Source organism: Engraulis encrasicolus, chromosome 9, assembly GCF_034702125.1.
Source record: "Engraulis encrasicolus isolate BLACKSEA-1 chromosome 9, IST_EnEncr_1.0, whole genome shotgun sequence".
Classification (NCBI taxonomy): Eukaryota; Metazoa; Chordata; class Actinopteri; order Clupeiformes; family Engraulidae; genus Engraulis; species Engraulis encrasicolus.
In genome coordinates this window covers 35,290,637-35,316,393 of record NC_085865.1, presented here as the reverse complement: position 1 = coordinate 35,316,393, position 25,757 = coordinate 35,290,637, and the positions used below count along the sequence as shown (strand labels likewise).

General features: G+C 45.0%; 1 protein-coding gene and 1 long non-coding RNA gene across 18 annotated transcripts in view; one reads left to right on the top strand and one right to left on the bottom strand.

The window, feature by feature from the left end:
• scrib (scribble planar cell polarity protein) overlaps positions 1-25,757 on the bottom strand; it is a 135,837-nt gene that overhangs the window by 19,650 nt on the left and 90,430 nt on the right. For 11 of the 17 annotated variants that reach the window (XM_063207010.1, XM_063207015.1, XM_063207021.1 and 8 more), the window contains 14 exons: positions 24,063-24,305; positions 22,859-22,969; positions 22,014-22,190; positions 17,188-17,304; positions 16,603-16,791; positions 16,158-16,277; positions 13,825-13,881; positions 13,036-13,092; positions 12,433-12,513; positions 4,759-5,253; positions 2,685-2,756; positions 2,029-2,085; positions 1,275-1,322; positions 683-862 (listed from right to left, as the gene is read on the bottom strand). In XM_063207010.1, the coding sequence (XP_063063080.1) occupies positions 683-862; positions 1,275-1,322; positions 2,029-2,085; positions 2,685-2,756; positions 4,759-5,253; positions 12,433-12,513; positions 13,036-13,092; positions 13,825-13,881; positions 16,158-16,277; positions 16,603-16,791; positions 17,188-17,304; positions 22,014-22,190; positions 22,859-22,969; positions 24,063-24,305 (2,004 nt within the window). The remainder of the gene's footprint in view (positions 1-682; positions 863-1,274; positions 1,323-2,028; positions 2,086-2,684; positions 2,757-4,758; positions 5,254-12,432; positions 12,514-13,035; positions 13,093-13,824; positions 13,882-16,157; positions 16,278-16,602; positions 16,792-17,187; positions 17,305-22,013; positions 22,191-22,858; positions 22,970-24,062; positions 24,306-25,757) is intronic. The other 6 variants (XM_063207013.1, XM_063207025.1, XM_063207011.1 and 3 more) reach the window with 5 other exon arrangements.
• LOC134455132 (uncharacterized) lies at positions 18,979-21,925 on the top strand. The gene is made up of 3 exons (XR_010036029.1): positions 18,979-19,499; positions 19,631-19,789; positions 20,527-21,925. It is a non-coding gene; the product is annotated as an uncharacterized LOC134455132 (long non-coding RNA).

The window sequence follows — 25,757 nt, the reverse complement described above, 5'->3', positions numbered from 1 at the left end:
TGAGTTAACTCGAGTGCACTACCTGCCCCTGCTTAACTTTACACTAGCAAAAACAAAAAGCAAAAAAAGCACACTATGTATAAAAGATGTATAAAAATAGCAGTTAAAAAATGATGGCACATTTGGTGGCGGTGGTGTGTCACTTTTCCTGGATGAACTGTGGTCAGTTTTTGTGAACTGTGGGAGTGTGGAAGTGTGTGCGTGTGTGTGCATGTGTGTGCGTGTTTAAACACATCAGTGCAGCATTCCTGTCCAGCATACTCAGTAAAATAGCAGGTCTATTCTTCGGGTTCTTACAACTCACTCAAGACAAAAAAAAGGTGAGTGCAGACAAAACAAAACCAACCAAACCAAAACCGTACAAGAAAACAAACAAACAAAACTCTTAAAAAGTCTTTTGGTTAGATATCTCAAACAGATATGTGCCAAAAATGTTCTGCTTTAAGGCTGTAGCTGTGGCATGCATTGAAAGCATAGGAGGGGGAGGCGCTTGCATTGCATTGCGTTGCGTTGCATTGCATTGGGATAAATACTGTTGCGCTAAAATGACGCTGCACTGAAAAGCGTTTAAATGGCGTTGCGTTGAATAGCTCTGTGTTGGCGTTGGCTAGCGCTGTGTTGCGTTGGTTAGGCTAGCGTAGCTTAGTAGCGGTGCACTCTAGACGGTCGTGAGGGATCTTACAGAAGTCTGGGAGTTGATGGGGTGGGGGGGACCGTGCTGGAAGGGGTTGGGGCTGCTGTGGCCGTCCTGGCTGGAGGGCGAGGAGGTCGGCTGCGGCTGCGGCTGCGGCTGCTGCCCTGGCTGCTGCGGCTGCTGTTGCTGTCTCATACGGGACAGTGGCTGGATCACACCAGGCTTGGTCTGGAGTAGGAATGGAGAGATGCAAAGATTAAACTTAAGTTTCCGACCACCAAACATCTGAAGCTCGTTAGGCTGCATTTGATATACAGTAAATTGTGCTATATGTAAACACAGCTCATCATTAGGAAGGAAGAGAAAAAGGAGAGGCAGAGAGTAAAGGTCCATTCACATTTACAACGATAACTATAAAGATAACAATAACTAGGAATTGCTTTAACTCTCTTGAATGGTGCCATTCACAAATCAACTATGATGCTAATAACATGCAGACCAATCTTGTTGCGCTGAGGTAAACAGAAGGCAATCATAAACACAAACTAAGGTCGATGTAGAAAACACTTTTTGAAATAGAAAGTTCACGGGTATGTTGATGTCAGATGGCAAAATTCAACACAAGAGATGCAACACTCACAGATGCATTGTCCTTGGCAGTGGCACTGGAGGGCAAATTAACTGTGGCCTACAAAGCAACAGAAAAAAACCATGAACGATGAACAGACAGGTATGGATGACATGATGAGGACTATGGCTAGGAAGATGCTGCAAACACACACACACACACACACACACACGCACAGCCCGGGGAAGGACACAAACACTTCCGCTCGTCTTCTCCCCAACATGCGTGAAGTATGAGCTGGCATCCAGACATCCAAACACACACGTCCATTGATTACTGTAGCCAGCAGGGTCACTAGCAATTAGGGCACTTTCGACTTATTTGAGTAACTCAACCTATTAGCTAACTCATGTTTCTCTTGTTCCACAAGTCAGTGAGAACCACTGGAAAACTGGACATCTTCAATTCATCCATAGATTACAATAATACATAAAAGCACAAACATTCAACAAGTGATGCACCATTTTAATCCAGACGAACAAGCTGCCTAATGCTGCCTTTGTCTGTTACAGGTCGTTATGAGACATGCAGCCCTGAATCAAGTTTGCAATTACGGACTAGGAATCAAGACTCTGTTTATGTGGATTGGGGGATCGTCACACCACAAATCACACTTTCAAGGGGCACTCTGTGTGAATTTCTTTTGGGGGTCAAATGCTGAATGCAGGCAAAGCCAGGCCTTTATGGGATCAGGGCTAGAGAGCAGAGCCAAGCGGACCAGGTCAGACCAGGCCAGGCCAGGGCAGGGTCAACAGAGCCCACTTACAAACCGGGTCTCTCTGCCGAGTGACAGTTGAGCTGGGGAGTGCTGCCTTGCACACTGCTGGGAGGGAGGAAGGGATACCGTGAAGAAAACAACCTAGCTCATCACCTACAAGGTTCAGGTATGCAGTGATTTGTCCATGTGACAAAAGTGTTAGTGTTCCACTTGATCGTCAGTGAGATCAGCATTATTATTCATATTTTTTTTCCACATCTACGATCAAACAAGTTGATATGACAACCACTGATATGGATATACAATTAATAATGGAATGGAATAATGGTTATTCCTCCCAGGGGAACACTAGTACATTCAAAGCAAACAAACAAACTGAGTATGATTGAGAGACACCGTCATAGATATGAACACTAGATACTGCCTTGTCCGTTCCTTTCTATTGGAATCAGTGAGTCAGATAACCACCATGTTTAGCGAGCATAATGCTACCACCCATTGGTGACGAGACAATGCACACATTAACCTGTAGGTGGCGCTAACATCTATGAAAAATATCATGATACCGGCCCAAGGATAGGATGCCCAGGGTTGGGCTACGGCAAAAGGGTGAACATGGCATCTAGATTTCATATCTATGAAACAAAGTTAGGCACAAACGAATGAATGAATGAATGAAGGTATGGACAAAAGAGGATACTTACGGGCTGTGCACTGGGCGAGTATGAGGCATCACGCACAGGACTGTCTATTCTCTGAGTGTCTGTTGAGGGGGCCTGGATATCACACACACACAAACAAACACAAACACACACACACACACACACACAGACGCATACAATATAACTGAAACGCTCATCTCCGCTTCTTTCTTTTTTTATTTTTACCAACCCTGTGAATCACACTCAAGCCATTTGTTAGTCACTATTTAAAACTGCTGTGCAGAGCAGAGCCAGTCCCAGCCCCAGTGAGTGGGACAGCATGTTCTAGGCCAGTGTTTCTCAACCCCTTTTGAACAAATGCCCCTTTGGCCTCATCACAAGCCTCTCAACGCCCCCCCTTGACCTCATCATAAGCCTGACAACGCCCCCCTTAGTATTACAAAAAGTTAACGGACAAATGCCCCCCAATGACAACTTAGCACCTCCCCCTCTCAGCTGTATCCTTCTTAACGCCCCCTAGAGCTCCCTAACGCCCCCTGGGGGGCTGTAAAGCCCCCATTGAGAAACACTATTCTAGGCTGAGGAGTGACGCGAGAGAGCGGTTGGGTGAGCAGAAGGGTTGACACTTGTGTGCAGCCCACAGACGGGCATCATGGGCAGTCCGCAGAGGGGGCCTCTCGCATTCCTGTCGAAAACCACAATAAATAATCCTCAGACTCTATATTTGCCCCCCTCATGGCGCTCCAGTAGGGTTTTGATGGTTTGATGGTTGTTCCCAGATTAGCTTGTGGTGCTTCGTTAAGAAACTATTTAGACTTAACTGTAGAACTCAAGAGTTATATTGGAAAAAGCATTGTGCATTGCTATTGCGGTCTAGCTGGCTTATCCCAAGTGATATTTTTAGCCAGTATCTACAGGCCAGCTAAGACACATTGATGTCCACATTACATTTTAGACAGCAAGGGCAACGATTGACTAATTCATTTGTACCTAACAATGACTTCTAAGCTATCCAATGAAAAAAAAGACCAAAATAAAGTATGTAGCTTGGTGTGAGTGTCTGATGTAGCAACGATGTTAAACAGTGACAGGTCAAGGCACTTGACCTCTCCCAACAGACACCTGTCGCTCTGGAATTCCACCCCATTCCCAGCATGCTCCACATGAGAACGCGGCTTTCCCACTGCCGCACTTTACTGCCGTCTCAGGTTTAAGTCAGACATAAGGACCATGCTCTCCCAATCTAACGCTAGGGACACATGAAAAACGAATTTTGTGAAGCGAAGTAAAATTCGCCATTAATTTCCATTAGGCGAATGCAAGTAAAAAACCAGAGAAGTAATATGCAAATGTCGAGCGAATTATCAGTCTCAATCAATTTGATTCGCCATTTAATTCGCTGTCAGAATGGAACACTGAATATAGCCTCGCTTTGCATCGCTAATTTTGCTTCCATGTGTTGCTAGCATTAGAATCTTACATTATACCGCAAGGTTACGATCAAGGATCTGATTGAGCATTGTGACCCTAGATCTTCAAAAGGGGAAATTTTGCAACCCGTATAAAAATATGCAACCCAAATCAGACCATATATGCAACTATTTGATTAAAATCCATCAGCAAGTACAGTAGCAGTGAAGTTGTTATAACACCCATTAGCACTCTTGATTAGCGAAGCACTAAAGGGCAACCAGTTTAGCACCAAAGGGAGGGAAAGGGAGAGGGTGAGGTAAGGTAGGGTGAAGTTGGGTGACTGCTGGCTGGGTAGCTTCCATGAACAGGGATAGAGGCAGCATGCCATGTGTGGTGATTACAAGGACACACATGGACAAACCAGGGATGGAAATCCGTACCAGCCAAAAACCAACCAACCAAATTCTGGTAAAGCAAGAAATCGGTAGCATTTCGGTGAGTGGCCCGGTGAATATTGAGCAATTGTTCTTGTTTCAGTGACTTGCGAAATTTTGTTACAATGTTGCTTGTACCTTGCACAAGCAACATTAGTTGCAAGTTAATTTCCATCGTTTGAGACACCATTTGGTTAATTTCCACTCCTGATACAACCAACCCCACACACACACACGGCCAGAAGATCACAGCCAGTGGTCCTTCTTGCCTTAGAGAAGAGCCAGGGCTGCAGCTGGCCCGCTTTCCCATAGCCGGTCGGGGGCCCCGAGAGAATACGCTCCTGCGGCGGGCGGCCTTTGCCCTTGCGGTTGGCCACAAGGAACGGGTTCTCGCTGAAGCAGATGGGCTGAGAGTCCACCAGGCACTCCTCCTCCTCTTCACCTCCTCCTACTACTCCTCCATCTCCTCCTCCTTGGGTCGTGGATGGATGCTGCTGTTGCTGCTGTGGAGGCTGTGTGGGGGGGTCCGGAGAGAGGACTGTGGGTGAGGGGGGCACTGTGCTTGTCGTGCTGGAGGACGGTGGTGGCGAGAAGGGGGACGCTGGAGACAGACTGAGGCTGGTGCTGAGGCTGGGGCTGTCCTCGGGTGAGTAGAACGAGCTGAGGCCCATCCCTGGCTGAAACCCCAGAGGGTCTACTACTGGGGGAACGCATTGCAGGGCGGCCTCCATTGGGACGGAAGCAACAAGGAACGAGGTGGTGGACTGAAAGGAGGAAGGAAGGAAGGAAGGAGGGAGAGGGAGGAGGATTTGGGGAGAAAGAAAAATAAGGGAAAGGGGACGGGTGAGAACACAGGCGAGAGTCAAAGAAAAGAAAAGAGAGAATGAAAGTGAGGGGGAAGAGATAAGCGGATGGGTAAAGAGAATGAATAATGAAACGCTAAAGTATAAAGGAAGGAAGGAAGGACAGTAAAGAAAAATGTATCAGAGCACGGTCATGGAAGCTAAAACAAAGACCTATGGATAGATGTGTTGAGTGTGGGAGAAAGTGGTGGAGAGAGAGAGAGAGAGAGAGAGAGAGAGAGAGAGAGAGAGAGAGAGAGAGAGAGAGAGAGAGAGAGAGAGAGAGAGAGAGAGAGAACGAGAGAGAGAGAGAACGAGAGAGAGAGAGAGAGAGAGAACGAGAGAGAGAGAGCGAGCAAGATGGTGGAAAAGACAGACAAAGAGCGAGCAAACTAGTCTCTAGCTAATAAGCACCTAGAGCAAAAATACTGAATCCGAGCAAGATATCGTAAAACACGCCCACTCAATGCAAAAGCGTGTGCTCAAGTTGGGTCTCCTAAGGGGGCGTTGTGCCCTACTTCTTCTTCTCTTTTTGAGGTGTTTGCGAAACGTGCGCTACCCATGGGCGCAGATAGCGGGGGGACGGGGGGGACATGACGTACCCAGATTTTCATTCACGTGGACCCGTCCCCCTCACTTTTATGGAGAAAATATCTGATTTCTGCCTTTGCATTTTGCAATGTGCGAAATAGCGCCTCCCTGGACTATTCACTTTCATATGTGGCAAAAAACGGCATTACACTCTATAAACGGCTCTGTCAGCTCACTGTGTCAGCTGACTCAACAGTGACACCAGGTAGCGACATAGAATCTCTATGCTTGCGATGGTGTGGTGAGGTATTGCAGAATTAAGCAAATGCATTGAAGTTGCAGTGAAGTCCCAGATTTGAAGCGCCATAAGCTTTTTGCTTCTCACGGTGATTGGCTTTTGACAGGGCTAGATTCAGGAAGTGGAGAAGAGCAGGCGTCATATTTACATTATATTTGTGGCTCAGACCAGTTGCTTTTGTTATTAAAGTTAATGTCGAAAACAGTCCCTTTCTTGCTAACTGTGATGTGGATTACAAAAACTGTGGAACGTGAACGATGGTGGTGGAACGCATGGATTAAAAATTGGGATTTAGCTGCTTTCAAGACGTTTTAAGGTAAGGTCACTATGTGTTCATATCCGCTGTGACGCTGTTTGTAGTTGCTGAAGTTAACAGATGTTAATAGTTCAGAAGAGTTTTTTTTGTCTCTGTCGTGGACCTGTTTTCGAGTGAAAAGACAGCTTTGTAGGGCCATGCCATGCCAGCTGTCAATCAAAGCCAACGCAAGTAGCTGTCGTATCGGTCTCTTGTTTTGTAGTATAGGCCTATGCTGTGAACATCGGACTTAATGTCTTTTTTACGGATTTTTGGAATGATGATTGCAGTGGTGTCATTCTGTTGGATGCATTTACTGTGGATTGTTGTTAAACGGCGGTATTACAACGCAAACGTGTGGATTGCATTGGTGGAGTGAACTGAAGGATACAAAATGACACGCAGCGTGGTAGAAAAATGACGAGTAGCCTTGTGGCAGAGAGGTTGTCTGAAGAGCTCAAGAATCACCATTTAAGTCGCTTTTATCAAAAAATGTCTAATCTGGAGGAGACCATATAGCCTAGTTTGACTTGGTTACCCAGTTTCTTGCTTAGCCTACCAATATGTCAATCACACGCCCCAAAATGGACTCAAGTTTTGTTTGCATGCAAAAGCAAAACCACTGCGAGACTGGTCGTCTTAAAATTTCTACAGCCATAAATCACACACTGTTGCATAGCCTGCTGTAGGCCTACATTAATACAACGTGAAATTTGTTGACAGTTCTCCTGTTTAAAGTTTGAATTGGTTGGGAAAGTAGCGCTTGCTGATGGGATGGGAGAGGTGTTTAGAAGCGCGCACTGGGGCGGGGTCTTGGTGGGAGACTCGTGCACATTCTGAGTAGGCCTAGAAGCTGGAGCGGTTTAAACATTTGTGATGTTTTAATTTTTTTAATCAAGATTTATTTTTTTAATGTAGTAGACATAGGCTACTAAAGCAAATACAATTATTTAGCGGAAGATGAATAGGCGACTAAAAAAAAAGTGTATTATAATCAGGGTATTATAATAACCCCCCCCCACGGACGGTTTGTTGTGAAAATGTCCCCCTCAGTTTTTAAAAGCTATCTGCGCCCATGGCGCTACCGCCATCTACAGCGCTAAGGGGAATTCATTGCTTCTCAACCTGAGGACTCTGAAGGTCTCCTAACTGAAGGTCTCCTCACCTGACATAAAGTGGATACCGGAAAAGAAACAAAATGACGTTTCTTGTTAGATCCACTTTCTTTGCCTAGAGAGTAGAGGTGCAGGGGTACACTACTGAAAAGGGTCAACAGTCATTCAAGTGACAAAGCCAGCAGGGTGAGAGATGGCCCTTTGTCTCTGTCTCTGTCTGTGGCTTATGAAGCGTTCAACAATCCTGGGGTGCATTTCTCAAAACCAATGTTGCTTACTACATTAGTTACTTTGTTGTTTTCAGTGCATTTTTCCATTGGCAACTACTGAAGTTGCTAACAGGCTATCAACTTCTCTTTTGAGAAATGCACCCCTGGTAACCAAAACAGCTGCAGCACAACATCCACTGTGTCACCCTCTGGGACTACTATGTAACCAGCTATATCATTAGCTGTATAAATACACTAGCCAAATGTTGATACCTACGAGGTCTCTCTATTCACATAGCCCCTTGAAGGCCTATAAAATCACTCAATCCAGATAAGCATAATACTAAAAATATCCAAAACTTTCCATCAGCAAACAAAAGTCACTTTAGAGCAAGTCGAAAACAAAATTTTTTCTACAATGTCCCCCCGTGGTCTGCCAAAGAACTCCAACAAAAACCCAGCAGCATCATATACAGGGGACCTAAATACAGCCTGCCTGCCTGGCCTATATAGTAAATAGCACACCACCTGATAATAGCAACATTGTGCCCCTGAGTGCTTCACTACGGCCTTGGATTGAGTTTGCTAACGAGTTAAGGGTCAGTTACATGCACAGGACCTCCGCTGATCCCCGGTCAGCTCAGCACTACAATGACCTAGCCTGATTATCATCGACGCTCAAATCTCTTCGAGACTTGGTCTGACCAAGAGCATAACAATTAACGTTTCCCAAATGGCATGGTTGACCTGCCTCCCTTGGTTTGTTTATGGTTGTTTGCTTATCGACAAAGTGGGAGGAGTTCCCGTATTTGCCGGAACTCGGAAAGTACTTGCATTGCTCTTGACCTGACTAGCTGCAACGCTGAAAGTGTTGCGTCACTAGGAGGGCACAGCCGGGCTAACAATGACCTGCCCTACTCGCCATAGTCACCAAATATGACATGGCATTCTGATCCCATATAAGCCATCGAGGATTCTGGAATGTCTGTCTGGTTTGCCGTCCTCTCTTTGGTGTGGCATGCACGAGACGAGACCCACTGCCCTTTTGGTACAATGGCGGCAGGATAGGGGGAAGGGGACAGAGCTTTCATGTAATTATCAAAATGACCAGCAAATTGACTGGATTGTATGAGTAGTGTACATTGGTAGGTCTTGTGGACTTACAAGGACCAAGTTTCTGATGAAACATCTGTGGTAGAGTAAAGGCCAAATGCCGAGGTTTACAAGTTGTAAAACACAATCTGTAAAACCTTAACTTATTATGACCTGAAAAAATCTTGCAAGTTCTCCTTACTTTGTTGTTGTGTAACCATATTCAGCAGAATTTCAGAGTAACTAGTATTGTCAGCCTCCCAAGGGACCGTGCCCGTTTCCAAAGGCTGTAAGGAACAATCTGTAATGCACACAGCACCTCTTAGCCACTTGCTGATACCCAGCTTCACCACTAAAATAGCACACCCAGAAAAATCACTGATACGAGGGGCCAAGGATCTGTTGTCTGAGCAGAATACATTCCACTGTCCTCTTTCAGAAGATAAAAAATCGTAAAATCCTCTCTGCCGAACAGAAGAGAAAGTAAAGCCAAATATTATGTCTAAGTTCTCATCTAAGATTTACGGGATAATAATAGGGCAGCATATTTTGTGCTACAGAGTGCTATGCTATGCTATGATTTTATATATGCATTGAAGAAATGCTCATTAATCTGGACAAATCACACGTGTGAGTATGCTGCTCATCACTCTCAGGAATTTATTTGCAAGGTTCCAGGCATTGAGAGCGCCTGAGTAATAGGGCAGCAACAAAGCCCCATGGGATTGAACAAGAGCCATGAGAGCCATGCTGCACAGGGCTCTAGTCTCCGGCTGAGCTCACTCCTCTCTGCTCTGCCCCCTGTCACAGCCTCTCGGCATGTTGGAGGCGACAGCTGGCAGAGATATGTGGGTTAAACGCTCTCGCTCGGAAAAGACGCCGACTGGACGGCCACATACTTTAAGTTCTGACCCAGTAAGCGCATTTGCATAAGAACAGAACAGGACCCCATACACAAACGCATGTACACAGCGAATAAATATAGTGATGGGGCCTTAGCAGTAAGTAGCTGATAAACACTTTTTGTTTTGTTTCATAGTAATTAAATAAAACATATCCTTTCATTGAATAAAGAAACTTTAGGTTTGATATGACACGAAAAAATAACTAGAAAACCCCCTGAACTTCAGATGAAGTTTACATTCAACCATCTGTTCTCAAAAAAGCCACCATGATCAAAGCCAACAGTCTCGTACAAACACACAGGACATTGCTAACTTTGATTCTACACATCAGGAGTGTGTAACTCACCACCTTCTTTGAGTAACTGGGTCATGTCACACTGCGGTGTGAAGTGTTCACAAGTGCTTCACGAAAACACCACGCATTGTTCTACACTCCCGTCATAAAACACTAAACCCATCACCAGCAACAATTAGTCACAATTAATGTAGAACCAACGACAGGTGATTGAGAAATTAAGATGGATAACGGCTGAGAAGAGAGAGAAAGTGATGAATAAAAAGTAGAGAGTGTGAGGATGAGAGAAGGATGGAGGGAGAATGAGTGATAAAAAGCAGAAGAAAGTCACAAAGCCCAATGGAGGCAGAGCCTTCTTTTCCTTACCACACTTTCCCACTGACACAGAGGTGTACGTCGATTCAGGACAAACTCCACAAAGCTCCACACTAGGGCAACGCTTCCAGGACACTGCGATGAGTACGTTGCACTGCACTCAGAAGCCCAGGACAAAAAAAAAAAAACTAAAAAAAGAGAAAGAAAGATCTCGCCGTCCTACTCTGGGTTCCTGCCGGCCTACCTACCTTAGCCATCGGCTGGCTGGACCAATCACCTCACGCTGCTGATTTTAAAATAACTTCTGAGCCATCGTCAGCTGTCCCCCTCCTCTCCCCTCCCCTGCACTAACATCCCCTCCCCCCTTATTCCAGCAAGGCTCCTTCACTTTACTGGACACTGTACAGTCCCCCACCCCACCCTTTCTGCCCCTCTCCACCGACTCCACCCTGCCACACACCTCTCCATTCCCCAAATGTGTGTTCTGTCCATAGAGCTGCAAGTGGCCAATGGAATGTCAGGCATGATCAATCATGTGATCAATCATAGTAGCAATCACCATCCTCATGATCTTCTTCTTCTTCTTCTTCTTCTTCTTCGTGGCAGTGGTTGTAGTAGACGCATGGGCGCTTTGCCAGCCCCTTCCGCAAAGGCAGAGGAGAGGGGCAGGACGCACAGCGCAGCGCACAGCTGAGGAATGCATCGATCGAGCGACATCCCGTGTCGTGTGAGATCATTCCTCGTAGTCTGCTGCAACGGGGAATCCTAAAATTAGCCCGCTGGGATAGCAGTGGCAAGTGGCAGGCCGGCGTCAATGCACGCAAACACGTGCTCTCCCTCCTCTTCCAGCCCGGCTGTGGCACACCACACGAAGGTGCTCTCAGCCTGGCCTTGGTATGTTTCTATGCCTGGATGGCTGGCTGTGCAAACAACAGGGCAGCTGGCTGGCAGTCAAAAGCCAAGGTCGTCTTTATTCGAAACAGCGGGGAATTCCCCTTTGTGGCATCGGGGACCTCCCTCCAAATTCAGCAGGACATTCACATAAATGGTAAAAGTCAGAGAAACGGCCCAGCGGTCATTGTTGCTCCTGGCACACTGGACGGGTTTTGCCTTGTTTTGTTCAGGGTTTTGCTGACACAGCATCATTCTATAAAGGGCATAAAGTCACCTCTTGTCTACCCATGGGCACCCATGGGTCACTCTAGGGGTTGGTTGGTTGGTATTGTGGATTCTCCAAATAGAAATAATGGCACAGAGTTTTCAAGCAATTCTTTTTGTTGACAGTTGACAGTGTTTGGCAGTTGACAGTGAATTCACGGCCCACTTCCTCCATTCTTTAACTTGTTAAAGGCACAGAGACGGTATGTATACTAGACACCTGCCACAGAAGGCGAGAATGCAAGTCTGAAGGCTGGAACTCAACAACCACCTCCTTTACACCTCTCCTCTTAGTGGTGAAATTCCCTGGATCCCCAAGGTAAAACAAATAGGCCATTACAATACAGGACATTCTGTTTGGTATTTAGAGGAAGGGTCAAAGGGTTGGGAGAAGTTTTGAGGTGTGTGTGTGTGTTTGTGTGTTTCTTTTTTTTTTTTTGCAAAACAAACAAATATACCATTTTAAAGTGGAGCTTAAAATTCCAACCTAATCCAAACCTCTTCAGGCACCTTGCTGGTACAAAAAAATTAACGGCTTTGTTCTATTGTCATGTTGGTCATTCCATGTGACTGGATGAGATGACCTAAAAAAAAGAGTGGCGCTCCACCTGGGATACTAAATGCTTTTCTAACATTTAGGCAACATAGAAAGAAAAATGTCTGCACACTTAAATCCTCTGTGTTATGTATTAAAAAAAGAACACAAAGAGGATTTAAGTGTGCAGACATTTTTCGTTCTCTTTTACACAGTTTTTGTTTGTTTGGCATCTTTCAACCGAGAGTGTGGTGTGATCCGGTTGAATACATCTAAGATTTAGGCAACAAAACAAAGACAGAAAGTACAGAAAAAGCAGTCACTCCTTTGCAGCTGTGCACCAATGGACTTACCCGGTTGACTCTCTGCAGGCTGGTGGTGGGCAGTGCTGCCAGTGTTTTGTAGTCCAGTTTCAGAGGGCCGTGGCTCAGGTTCTGGAGAAGGAGGGGAGGACAGGAGGGTCAGACGGGTCTGTCAGACATGGTGGGAAGGAATAACACTCAACCCCTAGATACTAAGTATCTACTAGATGCGTTCTCAGATCTGTTCTTAGAACCTTACAGTATGTCAAATTCGTTTGTCAATGACAAATAAAAGCTCTTGATTCTTGATTGACTGGCACTTTGGATGTAAAACTCTGACTAGTGATAATGACAGCTTTTATGAAGGCAACAAAAAGCCTGAAAGCAACACAAAAGAGAAAGCAATGTGTGAAAGCAAATTATAAACATGTGTAGGAGGACATGTAAGAGGATAGACAAGATAGACAAGGCCATCATTTTGAATCATCTGATCTCGACCCAGATGATTTCGATCCCATCTCTCCTGTCCCCTGCATGTGTAAATGAGACAAGGACATGTATAGTATGTATGGTGTGTATGTTTGAGGCTGTGGGGGGTCCGGGTGGCGTTATACTCCTGCTGTCGCCCCCTGGTGGAGGGAGAGAGCAGCTCACCTCTGCCTCCTCCTCTAGCTGCCGAGTGGCCTCCTCGCGCTCCAAACGCATGCGCTCCTTCACCAGAGAGAGGAGTCAGTGGGGATGGATGGAGGGAGGGATGGATGGTTGGATGGAGGGAGGGAGGGAGGGAAAATGGAGGGAGGGAGGGATGGAAGGAGTGGTAGTGGAATTTTGGGCCACATTCATTCCAATACAATCAACGTCAGACGTGTCCACAAACCATGCGTAATTTGTTCGCACACATTCACACACATGTGATGATTGGGGTACGTGATGAGATGAGATGAGATGGAAGGGCAGGATATGGAACAAGGTGGTGAGGGCACATATAAGAGGCAAATGAAACAGAAAAACGATGGAGGAATGGAGAGAGAGAAGCCAACGAGCACACAACAGGAAAGGAATGAGGGAGGATGATGGAGTGATGGGGTGGAATGTGATGGAGGAGTGCAACATGAGCGAAACGCAAACATCCCAGGGTGTATGTGATGGGAGGGGCAAAAGAGGAAAAGAAAACAAAAACAGAAGAGAGAGAGAGAGAGAAAAACAAAAGCCACACACATTAGCCGACTGGTTCACATGAGAAGCAGACCAGAGAGCAGAAAGCAAAGCAGACCATTTTGGAACGATTGGCTTGATTTGCATGAGAAAAGCATAAGTAACCCTGGGTAACTGTACGTAACCAGTACAAGGACTTAAAGTCAATCACAATGAAATGGAAGTATGTGAAATGGAAAAAAAAACATCCATGGTGTTTACAGAATCATAGAAATACTGTTTGCTTACCACTTTCTCCATCTCCTCTCTCTCCCATTGTGACGTCTCTCTCGCCATCTCCACCTCCTGCACACACGCACACAGTGCCACGGGAAGACACGCAAGTTAGTTACTTACAGTTACTTAAGACTTCAGTCCTCCACATTTGGGCTTACGTGCCCATGGGGACCCAGGTTTGAATCCAGCCTGTGTCATACCCCAGCCCTACCGCATCTCTCTTCTCCTACTCATTTCCTTTCATTCTTCACTGTCCTATCAAATAAAGGCATAAAATGCACCCCAAACATATACAGTCCCAGGAAAAAGTTTGTACACCCTTTGAAATTTCTTACATTTCAGTCAAAATTGATCATAAAACATGGTCTGATCTTCCCGGAAATCTTAAGAAGGAACAATCAGGGTCTGCTTTAATTAATTCCACCCAAACATTTACATGTTATCATATTTGTATTGGTCATAAGGCCATAACATTCACAGGAGAGCAGGGCATAAGTAAGTACACCCTTGCATTAAGTAGGTTTTAAGCCTCAGTTAGTTGCAATATCATCAACCAGACTTGTCCTGTAGTTGCAGATCAGATTAACAAAACAATCTGTTTGTATCTTGTCTCCCTCTTCTTTAGAGAACTGCCTCTCGTCAGCAAGGTTTGTGGGATGTCTGGAGTGCATAGCTTTCTTGACTTCATGCCATATGATCTCAATTGTTTTTTGTCAGGGCTTTGACTGGGCTATTTCAGAATGTGTATTTCATTATTATGAAGCCATTCTAAAGTCGATTTGCTTCTAAAGTATGGGTTGTTGTCACATTTCAGGACCCATACTCTTGTGTGTTTCAACTGTGTGACAGACTTCCTCACGTTTTTTCTGTAAAATATTACAATAAACTTGAGTTCATTGTTCCACTGATAATAGCAAACTATCAAGGGCCTGAGGCAGCAAGGTAGCCGCATATAATGATGCTCCCGCCACCATACTCAGAAGAGGAGATGTAACCAAGAATTGCTAAAAATGGGATTCATTCTGCCAATCTAAAATTAATGGGGTTTCTGTCCAAAAAAATATTGCTGCACCTTTGAGGTTTGCGAAAAAGCATTTAAATGCTTCATAGAATTACTGTCAAATATTCTGTAGACCAACGTTGAAACCAAAGTTGAATTGTTCAGGGGAACACACAATGTCATGTTTGGAGGAGAACTGGAGAACCACACCTTCATCAAAACATCATCTCCACCTTTGAGTATGGTGGCGGGAGCATCATTATATGCGCCTACCTTGCTGCCTCAGGCCCTTTTCAGTTTGCTATTATCAGTGGAACAATGAACTCAGAAGTTTATTGTGATATTTTACAGAAAAAACGTGAGGAAGTCTGTCACACAGTTGAAGAACACAAGAGTATGGGTCCTGAAATGTGACAACAACCCATACTTTAGAAGCAAATCGACTTTAGAATGGCTTCATAATAATGAAATACACATTCTGGAATAGCCCAGTCAAAGCCCTGACAAAAAACAATTGAGATTATATGGCATGAAGTCAAGAAAGCTATGCACTCCAGACCTCCCACAAACCTTGCTGACGAGAGGCAGTTTTCTAAAGAAGAGGGAGACCAGATACATCCAGATTGTTTTGTTAATCTCATCTGCAACTACAGGAAACATCTGGTTGAGGTTATTGCGACTAACTTAGGGTTAAAACCTATTGAATGCAAGGGTGTACTTACTTATGCCTTGCTGTCCTGTGAATATTTACATCTTATGGCCAATGAAAATATGAAAACTTGTAAATGTTTGGGTTGAATTAGTTAAAGCAGACTCTGGCTGTTCCTTCTTGTGATTTCCGGGAAGATCAGACCCTGTTTTATGACCAATTTTGACAGAAAGGTAAGAAATTTCAAAGGGTGTACAAACTTTTTCCTGAGACTGTATATACAAACCCTCGCGCACCATCCTACGTACTTTCGCCAAGAGACTTTGCTCCACACTACGTCTGGTACTTGTTTTCTGTGGAGCGATATTGGCGGTAGGATTTGGCCGGTGTTCTGACAAACGGTCCTACATTATAATTTTATCATACGGTAGGATTTTCTGTCAGACATGTCTGTTAAACGGTCCTACATGGCCAAAGATAGACGTCAGACATGTTTGTTAAACAACTTATCCTGATTTTTCAGAAAATTTCCTTCCCGCTTCTTGCAATCGTATCAGATCAAACAACCTCCAGATCATGAATACGAAATGAAATTGTAGTATTATGAGATGGTCAGGACCAGGCTAATAAAATGCACCCCAAACATATATACACACACATAAAAATAACTCAATAAATACTACTAATAAAAGGCACCTTCTGGAGGATGTCCATCTCCTCTGGGCTCAGGTCACGGTCTATAGATGAGATGCTCTCCATGCTGTTCTTCCGTACGATCCCCGACGCAAACGGGTTGGCGATGACCCCAGGTGACGCCTACCGGTAAGAAAAGGAAACGGTCAACTCACAACAGCTGTTTGCAAATAAAGTTGTCATTCGTCATGTTGTCTCAGGTTTAGGAAAAGTTCGAAAACACCAAAAGGTAAGCCTATTGGAAAAACCATTCACCCATAAGAAAAGTAAAAAAAAAAACTAGACCTACAAATGGAATTCAATTTTTGTCAGTGAAAAGCATTGACAAAAAAAATCTCATGTATCACAACAAACAAAAGTTCAAAAGTTAATTTGACAGAGTTATCCAAGTCCCCCAAGCCACTACTATTTAAAAACTCTGAGTTTAAAAAGGTGTCTGTAGCTGTACCTCGACGCCCGAAATGTTGCGCGGGTCGAAGCCGTCGCAGATCAGCAGCACAAGCGTGTCCCCTGTGGAGCGCAGCACCCTGACGGCCTCCGTGTGGGTCATGCCCAGCAGGCTCTGGTTGCCCACCTCCAGGATACGCATGCCCACCAGCAGACGGCCGTCACGTGCCGCGGCACCCGTGGAGCTCACCTGAGGAGGAGGAGGAAGAGAAAGAGGAGAGAGGAGGAGAAGTTGGCACAAGAAGACAGGTCGAGGACAGGAAGAGAAGAGGATGAGGAAGAGGAGGCAGGAGGAGAAGGAGGCAGAAGGAGGAGGAGGGGAGAAGGAGGAAGCACAAAAAGATCGGTTTAGGTGAGGAGAGAGAAGAGGTGAAGGAAGAGGGAGAGGGGCAGAAGAGGAGGACAGGAGAATAAGAAAAAACAGAACAGGAAAGCAATACATAGAAAGAAAAGGGAATGAGAGAAGGAAATTAAAAAAAAATAAAAAAGAAATGGTTACAACAGATTATTCTGTTGTGTACAGCTTCCATTACAAATAGATGTCAGATGCAAAACAGTTGGGGTTGTGTATCCAGGTGAGGGTTACCTTGGAGATGAAGATGCCCTCGTCCGTGGGGTCTAGGGGGTTTCCAGCATGGCCTCTGGCTCCTCCTCGGATGCTGATACCCAGCTTCTCACCTGGCTGCTTCAGGATCACGATCTCCTGCTCACACAACAAAGGAGGATCGTCACATCAAGGCATTTCGTCCAATACTGATTAAAACAAAGTATATGTATAACAGTTGTTTGTTTGTGTGTTTCAAGGATGGAAAGTTACACCTGTTACCAACCAAATAGCAGTAAAACATGAAATCGACCTAGAAATGCCCACTTGTAGGCCGGAAGGTGACCCTCGAAAAGTGCTTCAGAAACCTAACTTCGCTCCACAGCCTCCGAACAAACAGACATTCAGTTCATAAAAAAGAAAGACTTATATAGAGGATTTAAAACCTCTTTTCGGAATAGTCCGCACTGCAAGGCTGTTCAAATTCGCAACGTGTAATGACGAACTACTGTCTCCGAGGCGTATGTAGATATTCGGCCGGCGTAATAATACTTTTCGCCTCGAGAGGTGCCACGGTTGAAGCGTCATCAGAAGGAACGAATCAGCTAACTGCTATGTCAGCTGAGATGAGGAGTAAACGGAAGTAGCGTGGCTACCGAAGGAGCTGGTCGATCATCTAGTAGTACCGAGGAAGACGAAATCTCGACCGAAAATGTACAAAAAAAGACATCTTCGAAACGCAAGTTGTGTTACATGCATATATCTTCGGTCAAGCATGAAGAAACACAGAATTTCACCAACATACGGTGGAATACATATCGAAATTTTCGGCAGCGGCTAGAATTGAAGGGTGAGTGCAGAGACGTAGCAGAACATTTTAAGCAATGTATTGAGTTGGAGTTTGACGAAATTCCCGAGGATGCGGCTTTCCATCCCACATGCTACCGGAGGTTTATTGACAAGCGGGAAATTGAACGAGTCACACGGCGTGTCTTGCGAGAGGCAGAGAGGGGAGATGGCCAACAAGACCCCCGAACTAGCCAGGCTACCTCCGCTTTATCGGCTGTGACCACCACTCCGACCAGGAAACTGCGATCCAGATCAAGCTTGGCCATCACGAGCTCTGGCCCCGTTCTTCCTGCTGTCTGCACGATTTGCAAGAAAGACAGCAAATTTATCGTCGCGAGGTGCAGACGTCAAAAAGAACGAAAACACAGACTTTAACCGCAGGTAAGACTACTCTCACCCCCACCACACAGTCTATGCGAATGCATCCCATCCCCCAAATCACACACACACACACACACACACACGCACACACACACACACACACACACACACACACACACACACACACACACACACACACACACACACACACACACACACACACACACACACACACACAGATGTTAGTAGAAGTTGACTGACTATCTAGCCCACACTGCTGCACAATCATTGTTTTTTTTTTGTCTAATTCTAATATGAATGCACGTGTGAATTGGCATAATGTGTTATGTGTGTGGGTGTGAAATTACATTTCAATAGCCTGCAAAACATCCCCATGCCTATAGTACCCCCAGTGTTTTAGGTTTTAGATGTTTAAATGAATCACACTTTGTCTTAAATAGGATAGGGTGTATGTTTATATGGATGTCAAAGCATGCCTGATGTTGATATGACACTGAATATCTGTTCAGAAATGTGGCTCCTCAGCCTGATGGCCTGTCTGGTTAAGACACTGCTTCTGCCATCCCATCCCCCGTGCCATTTGACCCCACCCCCCCCCACTGCCCCCCTCTCTCACTTGTACACTTGGGATTTTTCAGCTTCTGTCCCTGGGCAGCCTCAGTGACCAGGCTCAAGAGGTGTGTCCTGGCTGTGCTGTACATCTGTGTGCTTAACCCCTTAGCGCAGCACCTATGTTATAACCTTACTGTCACCAAAATTTTAATATGTATGTCTTAATCTGTTACTCTGCACTGTCATAGCAATGTTGTTATGATGTAGTTTTCAGCAAATAGTGAATAGGCCCGCTGGCAACCCCATCTGCACTGCAGTAAGAGGCTACGGAATGCTTTTTTGGGGGGTGCAACACCCATCGCCATTTTTTTTTTACAATACCACTCCACCAGGAAAAATGTCTAATTGTTTGCCTGTCTATTTATTCATTCTTTTTTCTTTTCTTTTGTACAAGGCAAGTTGCAGGAAGCAGCTGAAGTAAAGGAAGCCAAGAGCATCCTCATTCACATCAAGGACAGAGACTGTGTGGCTCTGGAGGTGCAGTACCACAGAAGTTGCTACAGAGAGTACACAAGGTTTTTGAGTGAGCCTGTCAGAGCAGAGAAAGAACAGTAAGTCAATCTTAATTTTATATAGAAACACAGTACAATGTGTGTCCTATGATTGAGACAGTTTGTTCTCACAACATGGATCTCACAAAGAAAGCTCTCACAACACACATCTTCTTCTATATTTTTGTAAGGATTGGGCCAACATTTGATCTGAGCTACAAGTTATTCTGCGAGAGGGTAATCCGCTAAAGGCTACTGATCAACCAAGAGGTGCTGAGGATGAGCCAACTGAGGAAGGCCTTTATTGCCCTTGTGCAGTCAAGTGAAGGTGTTGATGCTTCAACCTACAGGTAATTGCAAGTCAGTGTATTACAAATTTGTCAAATCCAAGGGAAAGTTCACGCATGTGACTTAAAGGACCACTTCAGTCAATTTCAATATGCTGTTGTATTGTTGCTCATACCCTTGACTTGTCAGTACCCGGTGATGGCACATTTTTCAGCTCAGCCCTTTCCGAGATATGAGCTATTCTAATGGGGGCAGCGTTTGTTTACATTGTTTACAACATAGGCCTACTCCAAATATTTAAAGGGTGTCGCTGTTTGCTAGTTGTCGGCTGATGTTGTATAACCTTTTGGATGTTTTTGGGAATAAATAAAAATGTTTTTTGAAATGTAAACAAAGCGCTGCCCTCATTACAATGACCAGAATCTCGGAAAAGGCTGAAGAAGAAGAAAAAAAAATCTCTAGTACTGACACGTCCAGGGTAGTGTGAGCATTACAACTGCATGTTGAAATTGACTGAAATTATTCTCTAACACTCTGCTTGTCATCTGCACATACTGTACTTGTAATATTTTGAAATAAGGAGGATGGCAGTATTCTTGATAGTGTGATGTTCGTTACAGTATGTGCTTCCCTTTGTTATACTTGGTTTTATATCTGTTGCATAGCAAGTAAACTCCACCAATATTATTTATTCACTCCGAGTTAATGTGTGAGGGTGGCTATTGCATATCAGCGACAACATGAAGCCCCACTATGCTTGTACTGATATGCCTCTTTTTTTGTTGATTTGTGTTTACAGACAGGATATATTGAAGAAGAGGCTCAGTCGTGATTTTCCTCAGCTAGTGTTCCACACCCCCGCCAAACGCAACACATCTGAACTGGTTTTTGCTGAGAACTTGTCGACGAATGCAGTCTTGGACTTGTTACCATCAGGTGCGGAGACGACTCAGTCCAGCGAAATGAGCCAGACAGACAGCGACACGGAAAGGAGGAAGTCAAAGCAACCAACCACAGCAGAGGAGAGGCTTTGAAGAGGCTGCTTAGTCACAGTCCTGGCATGTCATGCCCATGGCCCCCAACTGCAGTAAACTTCAATCTCACTGAAGTCATTTGCTGTGGCATGCGCAAAAGATGTGTACCTGGATGCTTTCACACAGTTCATGAAAATGCCGGTTCATGTGTATGCCACTTGTTTTGATTTTTTTATTTGTATAGTTATTAGTGAATAAATGAATACATGAATACCTGAATGGTCCTTATCATTGATCATTAGATTATTTCCATTTATTAATGTGAATATGAAAAGGTAACCTTATCATCCACTTGCATAATAGTTGTTGGTGCTATAAACAAAGCACTGTTACAATCACTTAGAGGGTTATCAATAGCCTGGGTTATCTATAGCCTACTTATTGTAATTGTTTCCATTAATTGCTCAAAACCACAGTATGAAATGTCAATTGCAAAATTGTGCCTTGTGCTGTAAATGAAGCACTGTTTATGATTTATTTAGAACTTATCCCAATCCAGAGATATATGCATGAGTATTATTTTTGATAATTGTTATTATATGTGAACATGAAAAGGTAACCTTATCATCCACTTGCACAATAGTTGTTGGTGCTATAAACAAAGCACTGTTTGGTGTTACAATCACTTAGAGGGTTATCAATAGCCTGGGTTATCTATAGCCTACTTATTGCAATTGTTTCCATTAATTGCTCAAATCCACAGTATGAAATGTCAATAGCATAATTATGCTTTGTTCAGTAAATAAAGCACTATTTATTATTTATTTAGAATTTGTCCCAATCCAGATATGTAGGCACGAGTATTATTTTTGATAATTGTTATTATATACCCTCTTCAAAAGGGTATTTTGGGAGATTCTTATAGGTAGGTCAGACAGACGGCTTGTCATTATTTTCAGTTTTTCAGACGGCTTGCCACTTTTTCCCCGTAAATCGGCTACGTGATTGGTTTAAAACGGTCACATGGTGTCCAGTGACGTAAAAATCGTCATTCCCTACAGAGGGTAAGATTTCTTACTAAAATGTCACCGTTTTAATTACGTGCACGATTACATGAAGCGGACATTTCACGGTAAGTTGAACATAGCTTTGGTCGTTTCATCATCTAAGGGACCTGCTGTTCGGAAGCTGTGGAGCGAGGCTGAACGAAAAGGGCTGTCACCCTACGGCCTATTTCACTATTTCCAAATCCTAACTTTCTACTGTATTTCCACTCCTTCGGGGTGTGGGCGTGCGGCCAGCGTGTTCGTACCTGCATGCCGGGTGGCGAGGGATCTCTCCGCACCAGCATGCGTATCTCGTGCTTGTTGGAGAGCAGTGCTCTGACAGCCTCCTGGTGGGTGGCGTGCCGCAGGTCGATGGTATTCACCTCCAGGATGCGATCGCCCACTCGCAGCCCGCTCTTACACGCCAACCCGTGGGTGATCACCTGGCAAGGCAAGGCAAGTTCATTTGTACAGCGCAGCTCAATGAAAAAAATAAAAGCATATAACACGGAGGTACTACGGAGAACCCCACACACAGAGTGATTAAACGGAAAAGTGGTGCCATGCTGTGAAGTTTTAAATTCCCACAGGGTCATGGGTTTGAGTTGGAAAGCAAGAAAAGGTTGCACCATGCATCAACTTTTTAAACTATTGTATAATAATAAAACATAGCAATAAAAAAAGCTGATGCATGTGGTGCGACCTTTTCTTACTTTTGGTTATTATTTTGGTCAGCACCCTAAAAGAAGATAAATCTGGGTGAAGCCTGCTCCAACCTTTCTGAAAAAGTTATTTTTTGCCATTTTCAATTGGTTTATTTCAAAATAAAAAGATTTTAATTACTTTTCCCCCGTCACAGTGGATCAGAGAGAATAACTTTTGCAATGCAAGCTAAACTTCAGGCCTGGAAGTTGTTTGCACATATATGAAACTCTTCCGTCTGTTTGTCTGTAAGTTACAGTACACTGGCTTAAACAAAGTGCTTAATGGATGAACTTGTTCTGAATAGTTCTCCCCTCCCTCCACAACACACTCCCTGTAACCTCTTCAACTCATCTTGATGGGGTACTTGATGGTGCGTGTCATATTGGTGATTCATGCCAGTGTTTACCTTCGAGATGAAGACTCCAGGCTCGTTGACGCCAAACGGGTGGCTGGCATGGTCGCTCCCACCCACGATGCTCAGCCCCAGCGGCCCACCCGCCTTCACCAACGTCACTTCCTGTGTGGACAGGAAGTAGAAAGTGAGTGTTTGGTATGTTTTTTTGCTTTTAATTATTTGGTAATTTGCTTTGCCATACATGGCTTCGCTAGCTAAACTTGTGCTAAGTTAAGGCATGCAGGGTGAAAGCATCCCTCCAACTTTCCTACAGGGGACCAATGAACATGGGAGAAAGCGCTGTCCGATAGGTACAACACAGTGTACTGTATACAGAGTATACAGTGACCTACTAGTCCTAGTCCTCTGTAGTCCTAGTCCTCTGAGCAGCAACATCAGGTCAGGGCATTGGGGGGTGATTGGTCAATGGCAGATGCAGAGGTTGGGAACTAGGTGAGTGGAGGGGAGGGATATTATGGGGTATTTATTCCCCATCAGACCTACAGCAGAACTACAGGTTGCCCATACCGTGAAAAACTTTTGTGCAGGGCATTCAAGAAGCATTTTGAGAAAAGTGGCAGGAGAGAGACAAAAAAAGAGAGAAGTACAGATGAACGTAATCTTAAATGACTCCAAACAACCCCCATTTGATATGAAACATCTCATGGTCCCGGTCTGGTTAAAGTACCTGTGAAAAGCATTTGCGACCTCTCATCTCTCTCCATCCTCCAAGCAAGCTACAGTACACTAGCTTAAACAAAGTGCTTAATAGAGGAACTTGTTCTGAATAGTTCTCCCCTCCCTCCCCAACACACTCCCTGTAACCTCTTCAACTCATCTTGATGGGGTACTCAATTGCCATGAGAATCTATTCTCCTAAAACCATCCATACTCTTCCTTGCTCCACCTCCTTGCCCTCTATTTGTCCTTTACAAGTACCTGTCCCCTCTCTTTCCTTTTCTCCCCCTTCTCCTGCTCACCTCGATGGGGTACTTGTCCTCCATCCATACTCTCTTCCTCTCCACATCCTTGCCCTCTCTTTTTGTCCTTTACAAGTACCCATTTCCTCTCCCTCTAAATCATCCTTCCCCTACTCACATCAATGGGGAAAGCGTCCTCTATTCTCCTAAAACCATCCATACTCTTTCTCGCTCCACTTCTTTGCCCTCTCTTGAAACAGTTACCCCCTCCACTCCTCATGCCTCCCCTAACTCACCTCTATGGGGTACTCGTCCTCCATGGTGCGTGCTCCCAGGTGGTTGGCTCCCGCGTGCTCGTCTCCGGGCTCCTCTTGCTCGGGGGAGTCTGAGGGCTCGGGGGGTGGGGGTGAGTGGGCTCGGCCTCGGCCGGCGGTGGGACTCTGCTCGCGCTCCACCAGCAGGGCGATGCTGGGGGAGGTGCCGGTAAGCAGCGCTACTGCCTGGTCATGCCTGGCCTCTGTCATGTCTACACCATTGATCTGCAGCAGCGATGATATAGTATATATATAGCCATAGTGTTAGCCTAGCCACGCTAGAACCCCATTGTCGTCGTCGTCAGAAAACGAACTTCTTTCCTGAACTGGATTCCATGTGGGTCTAGCGGGGCTAGGTAACCATAAGTTACACTACGACTTCTAATAAGTCTAAAACAAAGTTCTTTGTCAGAGTGATAGATCAATAGTGACTGAGGAGAAAAGCACATACTTTGCAATGCAACATACCGTAGATCTTTTTCAAACATTCCGTACGTTACAGCCCTCCTTCATAACAAATTCATCTCAAGTGCACATATTAGCAGCCTAGTCAAAAAAGGCGTAACTGGTTTTGTTAGTGACGTGGCAGGCCAGAGGGTAGACAGGTGGCTGGGTTAAAATGAAGAGTTAGCAGTGTTGCTCCACCAGGGGTTAGTGGGCCAAACGTCGTGTCAATAAAGTTAATCTTCCTCGGGGCAAATATTACATTTAAATTTGTATAAAATCCACGACTACACTCAAAACAGGCACACATTCCACGGCTTGACAACTTGTAAATGGCTGCCGTGTGCCAGGATTACTAGCCTTCATGCAGTCAGTGCCACGTCCAGTGCCTTAGCATTAGCATGGTACAGAGGAGAGTAGTGTGAGAGTGCCCTGACTGAAGTAGTTGAAGAGGGCAAACGAGAAGAAAAAGAGAAGAGGGAAAATTAAGGAGCTAAAGAGAGGAGAGCCGAGTTGCAGCATGTGTCAATCAGGAAGCAGAGGGTACAGGTAGAGGAGCGCATGAGCAAGCCAGGGGGGAGCATCCAGGAAAAGACAGATGGGACCGATGACTTCCTGTGTGTGACTGACCACTTCCTGTCTGTGACTGACCACTTCCTATAGGCTTGTGCTTTGACAGACATTTCAAGCACAGATTGCTGCCCACTAAGGTCTTCACTGGAGAGGAGGTGTTGTGCTAACTGTTCACTTACTGTCAATTTGTGTTGTCTTTCTGAGCAGGAGTAACTAAGCAAGGTCAGCTTTACTTATGTAAAACAGACAGCAGTGCTTTCAAAGGCTCCGTCTTCAATAAGCAAAGCTGAGATACATTTTCGTGAAGCGTTGCTTATACTTCGGCTGACTACTTTGACCTACAATATAAACGTGGATTCTGCTTTGCCCTATCTGCAGTACAAAACGTTTATAAATGTAATGCTATGCAGTTGGGTGGAAACTGTGCTCTCCTATTGCTTTCCAAGGGAGCAGGGATCAGGGGTAGACTGCGACCAGAAGCCAGCACTGACCATTCAGTATCAGCGCTTACCATTGGACGATTGATTGGCACGGCAGCTGCTGCTATGGTAAGACATGCGGTTACCATGGCAGCAGGAGCTGCGTACTGCCCACACACCACCCCAACAACCACCACCACCACCGGCCAGGACCAGAACACACTAGTGCTCATGCAGAGAC